Source organism: Catharus ustulatus, chromosome 38 (genome assembly GCF_009819885.2).
Source record: "Catharus ustulatus isolate bCatUst1 chromosome 38, bCatUst1.pri.v2, whole genome shotgun sequence".
Lineage (NCBI taxonomy): Eukaryota > Metazoa > Chordata > Aves > Passeriformes > Turdidae > Catharus > Catharus ustulatus.
Genome location: NC_046258.1, coordinates 112,057 through 123,215, shown reverse-complemented (window position 1 = coordinate 123,215; position 11,159 = coordinate 112,057). Strand labels below are relative to the sequence as shown.

The following is an 11,159-nucleotide window of genomic DNA, read 5'->3' as shown; positions in this document are numbered from 1 at the left end:
ACTTTTGGGAGTACTGGTTTATACTGGTTTATACTGGGAGGGTGCTCAGGGCACCCTGGAGTCCACTGGGAATGACTTGGGGGTTACTGGTTTGTACTGGTTTATACTGGGAGGCTGTTTGGGACACCCTCGAGCCCACTGGGAATGATTTTGGGGGTTACTGGTTTGTACTGGTTTGTACTGGTTTGTACTGGGAAGGGGCTGAATCGCCATCCCAGGTGTGTTGGGGGCGTGGCCTGAGCTGGCCCCGCCCCTTCCTCCTCTGGCCACGCCCCTTTCCCGACCTGCCGGCACTGGGAGCGACTGGGAGCGACTGGGGAGGTACTGGGGGGGTTACTGGTTCATACTGGGGGCACTGGGAGCGACTGGGGAGGTACTGGGGGCACTGGGAGGGGGAACTGGGCAAACTGGGAGCACTGGGAGCACTGGGAAGGGGTTACTGGGCAAACTGGGGGGGCAAACTGGGCAAACTGGGAGTACTGGGAGTACTGGGAGGGGAACTGGGAGCACTGGGAGGGGTTACTGGTTCATACTGGGAGCACTGGGAGCGGTTACTGGTTCATACTGGGAGCACTGGGAGCACTGGGAGGGGAACTGGGAGCACTGGGAACTGTTACTGGTTCATACTGGGAGCACTGGGAGCACTGGGAGCACTGGGAGGGGAACTGGGAGCACTGGGAACTGTTACTGGTTCATACTGGGAGCACTGGGAGCACTGGGAGCACTGGGAGGGAAACTGGGAGCACTGGGAGGGGGTTACTGGTTCATACTGGTTCGTACTGGGAGCACTGTGGGGGTTACTGGTTCATACTGGTTCATACTGGGAGCACTGGGAAGGGGTTACTGGGCAAACTGGGAGCACTGGGAGCACTGGGAGCTGTTACTGGTTCATACTGGGAGCACTGGGAGCGGTTACTGGTTCATACTGGGAGCACTGGGAGCACTGGGAAGGGGTTACTGGTTCATACTGGTTCATACTGGGAGCACTGGGGGGGTTACTGGTTCATACTGGGAGCGCTGGGAGCTGTTACTGGTTCATACTGGGAGCCCTGAGGAGGTCACTGGTTTATACTGGGAGCACTGGGAGCTGTTACTGGTTCATACTGGGAGCACTGGGGGGGTTACTGGTTTATACTGGGAGCACTGGGGGCGTTACTGGTTTATACTGGGAGCACTGGGGGGGTTACTGGTTCATACTGGTTCATACTGGGAGCACTGGGGGGGGTTACTGCTTTATACTGGGAGCACTGGGGGGGTTACTGGTTTATACTGGGAGCACTGGGAGGGGTCACTGGGGCTGCCGGAAGTGCCCAGGAGGGGAACTGGGAATACTGGGAGGGGTTACTGGGCAAACTGGGAGCACTGGGAGGGGTTACTGGGCAAACTGGGAGCACTGGGAGGGGTTACTGGGCAAACTGGGAGCACTGGGAGGGGTTACTGGGCAAACTGGGAACACTGGGAGGGGTTACTGGGCAAACTGGGAGCACTGGGAGGGGTTACTGGGCAAACTGGGAATACTGGGAGGGGTTACTGGTTCATACTGGGAGCTCTGGGAGGGGTCACTGGTTCATACTGGGAGCTCGGGGCGGTTACTGGGAGCACTGGGAGGGGAACTGGGCAAACTGGGAGAACTGGTCTGGGAGGGGAGGAGGCCCGGGGGAACTGGGAGGGACTGGGAGGGACTGGTTTGTACTGGGAGGGGACTGGGAGGGGACTGGGAGGGACTGGGAGGGACTGGGAGGGAACTGGGAGGGAACTGGGAGGGACTGGGAGGGACTGGTTTATACTGGGAGGGACTGGGAGGGGCTGGGATCAAACTGGGAGGGACTGGGAGGGAACTGGGAGGGACTGGGAGGGAACTGGGAGGGGTTACTGGTTTGTACTGGGAGCACTGGGAGCCGTTACTGGTCTATACTGGGGGTTACTGGTTCTTACTGGGAGCCCTGGGAAGGGTTACTGGTTCATACTGGTTTATACTGGGGGGATACTGGTCCATACTGGGAGCCCTGGGAGCCGTTACTGGTCTATACTGGGGCTTACTGGTTCATACTGGGAAGGACTGGTTCATACTGGGAGCACTGGGAAGGGTCACTGGTTCATACTGGTCTGTACTGGGGGTTACTGGTTTATACTGGGCACACTGGGAGCCATTACTGGTTCATACTGGTTTATACTGGTCCATACTGGGAGCACTGGGAGCCATTACTGGTTCATACTGGTTTATACTGGTTCATACTGGGAGCACTGGGAGCCATTACTGGTTCATACTGGTTTATACTGGTCCATACTGGGAGCACTGGGAGCCGTTACTGGTTCATACTGGTTTATACTGGGAGCACTGGGAGCCGTTACTGGTCCATACTGGTCTATACTGGTCCATACTGGGAGCACTGGGAGCCGTTACTGGTTTATACTGGTCCATACTGGTTTATACTGGTCCATACTGGGAGCACTGGGAGCCGTTACTGGTTCATACTGGTTCATACTGGGAGAACTGGGAGCCGTTACTGGTTCATACTGGTTTATACTGGTTCATACTGGGAACACTGGGAGCCATTACTGGTTCATACTGGTTTATACTGGTCCATACTGGTTTATACTGGTCCATACTGGTTTATACTGGTCCATACTGGGAGCACTGGGAGCCATTACTGGTCCATACTGGTTTATACTGGTTCATACTGGGAGCACTGGGAGCCATTAGTGGTTCATACTGGTTTATACTGGTTTATACTGGGAGCACTGGGAGCCATTACTGGTTCATACTGGTTTATACTGGTTCATACTGGGAGCACTGGGAGCCATTACTGGTTCATACTGGTTTATACTGGTCCATACTGGTTTATACTGGTCCATACTGGTTTATACTGGTCCATACTGGTTTATACTGGTTTATACTGGTTCATACTGGGAGCACTGGGAGCCATTACTGGTTTATACTCGGAGGTCCCTACTGGTTTTTACTGGTCCATACTGGTCCATACTGGTCCATACTGGTCCATACAGCTCCATACTGGTTTATACTGGTTTTATACTGGTTTATACTGGTTTATACTGGTCCCTCCAACCGCTCCCCGTTCCGTACAGTTCCGTACAGCCCCAGCCATGGCGGACCCCAGGGCGGATCCGGGCCGCTTCGCTTCCGCTTCCGTCCGCCGCCAGGGGGCGCCCGCCGCCACTTCCGCTTCCGGCGGGGCGCGCGGCCTGTGGCGCCGCCTGGCGCGCGGGTGCTGCGGCTGCTGCGGCTGCTGCGGGAATCGCGACAGGAATCGCGACTGGGAACCGATCCCCGGGGAGGTGCCGGGCAGGAGAGCGGCGACACCGCTGCGGCCAGGTGGGGACAAGGGAAAAATGGGGTTTGGGGGAAAATGGGGGGGTTAAATAATTTTTTTGTTTATTTTTAGGGGTTTTTTGGGATTTTTTTGGGATTTTTTTGGGATTTTTTTGGGATTTTTTTGGGATTTTTTTGGGATTTTTTTGGGATTTTTTTGGGATTTTTTAGGGATTTTTTTGGGATTTTTTGGGATTTTTTTGGGATTTTTTTGGGATTTTTAAGGGATTTTTTTGGGGATTTTTAGGGGATTTTTTGGGATTTTTTTGGGATTTTTAGGGGATTTTTTGGGATTTTTTTGGGATTTTTTTGGGATTTTTTGGGGATTTTTTGGGGATTTTTTGGGATTTTTTTGGGATTTTTTGGGGATTTTTTGGGATCTTTTTGGGATTTTTTTGGGATTTTTTTGGGTTTTTTGGGGGATTTTTGTGATTTTTTGTGATTGTTTTGGGATTTTTAAGGGATTTTTTTGGGGATTATTTCAGGGATTTTTTTGTAATAATTTGGTGATTTTGGGGGACTTTTTTGGATATTTTAAAATTTGTTTTTAACCATTTTTGAGGATTTTTTTGGGAATTTTTAGGAAATTTTGTGGAGATTTTTTTGAGATTTTTGCTGATTTTTGGGGTGATTTTTAGGAATTTATTTGGGGATTTTAAGGAATTTATTTTGGGGTTTTTGGGATTTTTTGGGGAATTGTTGGGAATTTTTTTTTTATTTTAAGGAATTTTTTGAGGGATTTTTAGGAAACTTTTTTGGCATTTCAGGATTTTTTTTTTATTTTAGGAATTTTTTTGGTATTTGTTGAAATTTTTGAGGGATCTTTCAGGAACTTTTTGAGGGATTTTTTGGGATTTCTTTGGGGAATTTTTTTGTAATTTTTTGGGGATTTTAGGGGATTTTTTTGGATATTTAAAAAAATTTTTTTATTTATTTTTGAGGATTTTCTGGGGATTATTAGGAAATTTTTTTGAGTTTTTTTGAGATTTTTGGTGATTTTTTGGGGGGGATTTTGGGGAATTTATTTGAGGATTTTTAGGAATTTATTTTGGGGATTTTTAGGAATTTTTTTAGGGGATTTTAAGGAGTTTTTTTTTTAATTTTAGGAGTTTTTTAAATTTTTTTGAGGGATTTTTCAGGCATTTTTTGAGGGAATTTTTGGGATTTCTTTGGGGATTTTTTTGTAAATTTTTGGGGATTTAGGGGGATTTTTTTTACATTAAAAAAATTTTTAAAATTTATTTTTGAGGATTTTTTGGGAATTTTGAGGAAATTTTTTGGAGATTTTTTTGAGATTTTTGCTGTTTTTTGGGGGGATTTTTAGGTATTTATTTGAGGATTTTTAAGAATTAATTTTGATACGTTTAGGATTTTTTTTTAATTCTTAGGAACTTTTTTGGGGATTTATAGGAATTTATTGTGCGATTTTTAGGGTTTTTTTAATTTTAAGGATTTTTTCTTTAATTTTAGGAATTTCTTGAGGGATTTATAGGAAATATTTATGAATTTTAGGAATTTTTTTTTAGTTTTAAGAATTTTTTTTGAATTTAGGAATTCTTTTGGGATTTTTAAGAATTTTTTGAGGGATTCTTTGGGAATTTTTTGAGGGATTTTTTGGGATATTTTTGGGGATTCTTTGGGAATTCTTTGGGGATTTCGCAGGATTAAAAAAAATTTTTTGGGGAAAATTTTTGTCGATTTTCAGGGATTTTTTTATTTTTGGTTTTTTTTACGGATTTTGGGTAGTTTTTTGGATTTTTTGGTGTTTTTTTTAAATTTTTCTGGCATTTTTTGGAATATTTTGGGAATTTTTGGGGGATTTTAAAATTTTCTTGGGGGATTTCTTTGGTTTGTTTTATAATTTTTTGAAGGAATTATTTGGGGTTTTTTTTGGAATTTTTTGGGATTTTTTTTAATTTTTGGTGTCTTTTTGGGGGGGATTTTTGGGAAATTTTGGGGGATGTTTTGGGATTTTTTTTTTTGGGAAACTTTGGGGATTTTTGGTGGTTTTTGGTGACTGGGAACCCATCCTGGCTGTGGCCAGGTGGGGACACGGGGATGGGGGGAAAAAACGGGGTTTTGGGGAAAAAAAAGAAAAAGGTGGGTTTTAGGGTCAAAAATGGGGATTTTGTTGGATTTTCTGTGAATTTTTAGCAAATTTTTTTTAGATTTTATTTGAGATTTTTGGGTTTTTTTGGGGGGTTTTTGTGGGAAATTTCTGGAAATTTTTTTGGGAAATTTTGGGAGAGTTTTTGAGGGATTTTGAGGTTTTTTTTGGGAATATTGGGGAAAATTTGGATTTTATTTTGCTTTTTGGGGATTTTTTTGACATTGTTTTTGATGATTTTTGGGGTTAATTTTTTTTAATTTTGGGGGGATTAAATTTTTTGGGGGGAATTTTTTGTGCGGATTTTTTTTTCTAATTTTTAGTAGATTTTTTTTGTTAAATTTTTGGCAAATCTGGGAAATTACTTGGAGATTTCGGATGAATTTTTGGGGAGCTTTTCTTGATCTAAAAATATTTTTTTGGATAATTTTGCAGCAATTTCACCGCTCCAAAATGGCCGCCGCTCATTCCCCTCACGAATCCAAAATGGCCGCCGCCGATCCCCCTCACAACTCCAAAATGGCCGCCACTCATTCCCCTCACAGATCCAAAATGGCCGCCATTAATTCCCCTCACAGATCCAAAATGGCCGCCGCCGATCCCCCCTCACAGCTCCAAAATGGCCGCCGCTCTCTAAGCCCCGCCCCTTTTCCTTTTCCCGCAGGCCTATTGGCTCCCGTCAGGCTCCGCCCCGGCACGTCGGCCAATCGCGTGGCTCACCACACCCAGGAGTTCGCGCGGCGCCCCCTGGTGGTGCGGCGGGGGCAGCGCTTCCACGTGGGCGTGGCCCTGCCCCGCCCCCTGCGCGAGGGCGACGCCCTCTGCCTGGAGCTGACCCTGGGTGAGCGGGAATTTTGAGGGGAAAAATTCAAATTTTGGGGAAATTTGGGGAAAATTTTGGGAAAAAATTGGGGGAAATTTGGAGAAAATTTGGAGAAAATTTGGGGATTTTAGGGGGAATTTTGGGGGAAATTTTGGGAAAAATTCTGAATTTTAAGGGGAATTTTGGGAAAAAATTGGGGAATTTTAGGGGAAAATTTTGGGGAAAATTTTGGGGAAAATTTGGGATTTTTAGGAAAAAAATTTAGGAATTTTGGGAAAATTTTGGAGAATTCTGGGAAAAATTTTTGGGAACTTTAGGAAAAAGTTTGGGGAAATTTTGGGAATTTTAGGAATAAAAATTCGGGAATTTTGGAAAAAAATTGGGAAAAATTTAGGGAAAATATAGAGAAAATTTGGGGATTTTTGGGGGAATTTTGAGGGGAAATTTGAAGAAAATTTGGGGAAATTTTGGGGAAAATTTGGAGAAAATTTGGGAATTTTAGGGGGAATTTTTGGGAAAAATTTAGAGAAAATTAGGAAAAAAAATGGTAAAAGATTGGGGGAAATTTGGAGAAAATTTGAGAAAACTTGGGGATTTTAGGGAGAATTTTGAGGGAAAATTTTGGGAAAATTTTGAAATTTAAAAGAGATTTTTTTTGGCGAATTTGGGAATTTTTTGGGGGAATTTTGTGAAAATTTTGGAGAGAATTTGGCAAATTTTGGGAAAAAAATTTGGGGAATTTTGGGGAAAATCTGCAGAAAATTTGGGAATTTTAGGAGGAAATTTTGGGGAAAATTTGGGGGAATTTTAGGAAAAATATTGGGGAATTTTGGAAAAAAAATGAAGAAAATTTGGGGAAAATTTGGGAGATTTTAGGGAGAATTTTGAGGGGAAATTTGAGGAAAATTTGGGATTTTAAGGGGGAAATTTGGGGAAAATTTTGAAAATATTAGAAAAAAAATTGAGAAAAAATTGGGGAAAATTTGGAGAAAATTTGGGGATTTTAGGGGGAATTTTTGGGGAAAATTTGGGGAATTTTAGGAAAAAAATTGGGGGAAATTTGGAGAAAATTTGGGGATTTTAGGGGGAAATTTTGGGGAAAATTTGAAGAAAATTCGGGGAAATTTTGGGAAAATTTGGAGAAAATTTGGGATTTTTAAGGGGAATTTTGGAAAAAATTTAGAGAAAATTAGGAAAAAAATTGGGGGGAATTTGGGGAAAATTTGGGGGAAACTTGGAGAAAATTTGGGGATTTTAGGGGGAATTTTGAGGGGAAATTTGAGGAAAATTTGGAATTTTAAGGGGAAAATTCTAAGGGGAAAATTTGGCATTTTTAGGAAAATAATTGGGGAATTTTGGAAAAAAAATGGGGAAAAATTGGGAAAAAATTGGGGAATTTTAGGAAAAAGTTTGGGGAAATTTGGAAATTTAAAGGGGAAATTTTGGGGTAATTATGGGAAAATTTGGAGAAAATTTGAGAATTTTAGGAGGAATTTTTGGGGAAAATTTGGGAATTTTTGGAAAAAAATTTGGGGAATTTTGGGGATAATTGGGAAAAATTTAAGGAAAATTTGGAGAAAATTTGGGGATTTTAGGGGGAATTTTGGGGAAAATTTGGGGAATTTTAGGAAAAAAATTGGGGGAAATTTTGAGATAAATATGGGAAAATTTGGAGAAAATTTAGGAATTTTAGGGGGAATTTTGGGGAAAATTTGAAGAAAATTTGGAGTAAATTTGGAGAAAATTTGGGAATTTTGGGGGAAAATATGGAAAATTTTGGGGAAAAAATTGGGAAAAAATTGGAGAAAATTTGGAGAAAATTTGGAGAAAATTTGGGAATTTTAGGGTGAATTTTGAGGAGAAATTTGGAGAAAATTTGGAGAAAATTTGGGGATTTTAGGGGGAATTTGTGGGGAAAATTTGAAGAAAATTTGGAGTAAATTTGGAGATTTTAGAGGGAAATTTGGGAAAAATTTGAGGAATTTTGAGAAAAGATTTGGGGATTTCAGGAGGAATTTTTGGGGAAAATTTGGGGAATTTTAGGAAAAAAATTGGGGAATTTTGGGAAAAAATTGGAGAAAATTTGGAGAAGCTTTGAGGATTTTAGGGGGAATTTTGGGAAAAAATTTGGGATTTTTTGGGGAAAAAATATTGGGAATTTTGGGGAAAATTTGGGGAATTTTGGGAAAAAATTGGGGAAAATTTAGGGAAAATTTGGAGAAAATTTGGGGATTTTTGGTGGAATTTTGGGGAAAATTTGGGGCTATTAGGGATAAAACCTGAAAAACTGTTGGGGGAATTTATGAATCTTTTTGGTAAAAAAAATCACAAAAATTTTGCATTTTTTGGGAAGAAATTCGCAAATTTTGCCAGGAAAGTTACAGAAATTGACCAGAAATCGACCGGAAATCGACCGATGACGTCACCAACCCCCAAAATTTTAAAGTTTTAAGTTTTTAATTTTATTTTTTTATTATTTTCCAGGCCCTACCCCCCAGGTAACCAAGGGCACTCACTGAAAACCTCTCGGGGAAATTTGTGAAAATTTTGGGGGAAAAATCACAAAATTTGGTCAAAATTTTGAAATTTTTCAGAAAATTTGATAATCTGTTGGGAAATTTGTGAATTTTTGGGGAAAAAATCATAAAATTTTGTGTAAAATCGGGAATTTTTATTTAAAATTGAAAAATTTGTCGTAAATTCGGGAATTTTTGTGTAAAAATCACAAAATTTGGTCAAAATTTGGGAGGTTTTATGTGAAAATCACAAATTTGGGTAGAAATTAGAGAATTTTTTATTAAGTATGAAAATCTATAAAAGAATTTGTGAATTCTGAGATAAAATCACAAAATTTTGGGATTAAATAATTAAATTTTTTTGGAATTTTTGCATAAAATCACAGAATTCAGTAAAAATTTGAGAATTTTTTTTAAAAAATCCCAGAATTTCATAGAAATTTGGGAACTTTTGATAAAAACTGAAAATCCTGATGGTGAAATTTATTAATTTTTTGGTAGAAAAAAAATCACCAAAATTCTGTGATTTTAGCGGGAAAATTTGAAAATTTCACCAGAAACTTCCGGAAATTGACCTGAAATTGACTGATGACATCACCAACCCCCAAAGTTTTAAAATCCAGTAGAAATTTGGGAATTTTTTATAAAACCTCAAAATCTGTTGAGGAAATTTCTGAATTTTTTGCTTAAATTACAAAAATTCTGCGATTTTTGCGGGAAATTTAAAAATTCAACCGGAAATTGACCTGAAATTGACCGATGACATCACCAACCCCCAAAATTTAAAAATCCAGTCGAAATCTAAGAATTTTATATAAAACCTGAAAATCCTGTGGAGAAAATTAATAAATTTTTTGATAAAAAGAAAATCACAAAAATTTCGCAATTTTTGCTGGAAAATTTCAGAAATTGGCCGGAAATCGACCGGAAATCAACCGATGACGTCACCAACCTCCAAAATCTTAAAATCCAGTAGAAATTTAGTAATTTTTTGTAAAACCTCATTCTGAATTTTTTCCTTAAAAAAATCATTAAAAATTCACAATTTTTGCGGGAAAATTCCAAAAATTGACCGGAAATCGACCGGAAATCGACCGATGATGTCACCAACCCCCAAAATTTTAAAATCCAGTAGAAATTTAGGAATTTTATATAAAACCTGAAAATCGAGGAAATTAATGAAATTTTTAGCAAAAAAAATCAGAAAAAAATTAACGGTTTTCGTGGGAAAATTCCAAAAATTGACCGGAAATCGACCGGAAATCGACCGATGACGTCACCAACACCCCAAAATTTTAAAATCCAGTAGAAATTTAGGAATTTTATATAATACTTCAAAATCTTTTGGGGAAATGTCTGAAGTTTTTGCTCAAAAAAAATCACAAAAATTTCGCGATTTTTGCAGGAAATTTGAAAATTTAGCTGGAAATTGACCCAAAATTGACCTGAAATTGACTGATGACGTCACCAACCCCCAAAATTTTAAAATCCAGTAGAAATTTGAGAATTTTTTATAAAACCTGAAAATCTGTTGGAGAAAATTAATAAATATTTTGGCAAAAAAAAAAAATCACCGGAAATTTGCAATTTTTGCGGGAAAATTTCAGAAATTGACCCGAAATTGACCGATGACGTCACCAACCTCCAAAATTTTAAAATCCAGTAGAAATTTAGGAATTTTATATAAAACCTGAAAATCTGTTGAGAAAATTAATCAATTTTTTGGCAAAAAAAAAATCACAAAAAATTCACGATTTTTGTGGGAAAATTTCAGAAATTGACCGGAAATCGACAGGAAATTGACTGATGACGTCACCAACCTTCAAAATCACAAAATTCAGTCAAAATTTGGGAATTTTTTACAAAACTCGAAAATCTGTTGGGGAAATTTCTGGATTTTTTTGCTTAAAAAATTCACAAAAATTTTGCGATTTTAGCTGGAAAATTCCAAAAATTGACCGGAAATCGACCGGAAATCGACCGATGACGTCACCAACCCCCAAAATTTTAAAATTCAGTAGAAATTTAGAAATTTTTTATAAAACCTGAAAATTTGTTGGGGAAACTTCTGAATTTTTTGCTTAAATAAATCACCAAAATTACGCAATTTTTGCAGGAAATTCGAAAATTTAGCCGGAAATCGACCGGAAATTGACCGATGACGTCACCAACCCCCAAAATTTTAAAATCCAGTAGAAATTTAGGAATTTTTTATAAAACCTGAAAATCCTGTTGGAGAAAATTAATGAATTTTTTGGCAAAAAAAATCACCAAAATTTCGCGATTTTTGCAGGAAATTTGAAAATTTAGCCGGAAATCGACTGGAAATCGACTGATGACGTCACCAACCCCCAAAATTTTAAAATCCAGTAGAAATTTAGG

The 11,159-nt window shown here is 39.4% G+C and overlaps 1 protein-coding gene across 1 annotated transcript in view; it reads left to right on the top strand.

The window, feature by feature from the left end:
• The first annotated feature begins 3,105 nt into the window (after nucleotides 1–3,105).
• Nucleotides 3,106–11,159, top strand: part of TGM1 (transglutaminase 1) — a 32,893-nt gene continuing 24,839 nt past the window's right edge. The window contains exons 1-2 of the mRNA XM_033084347.1: nucleotides 3,106–3,334; nucleotides 6,103–6,279. Of these exons, the coding sequence (XP_032940238.1) occupies nucleotides 3,106–3,334; nucleotides 6,103–6,279 (406 nt within the window). The remainder of the gene's footprint in view (nucleotides 3,335–6,102; nucleotides 6,280–11,159) is intronic.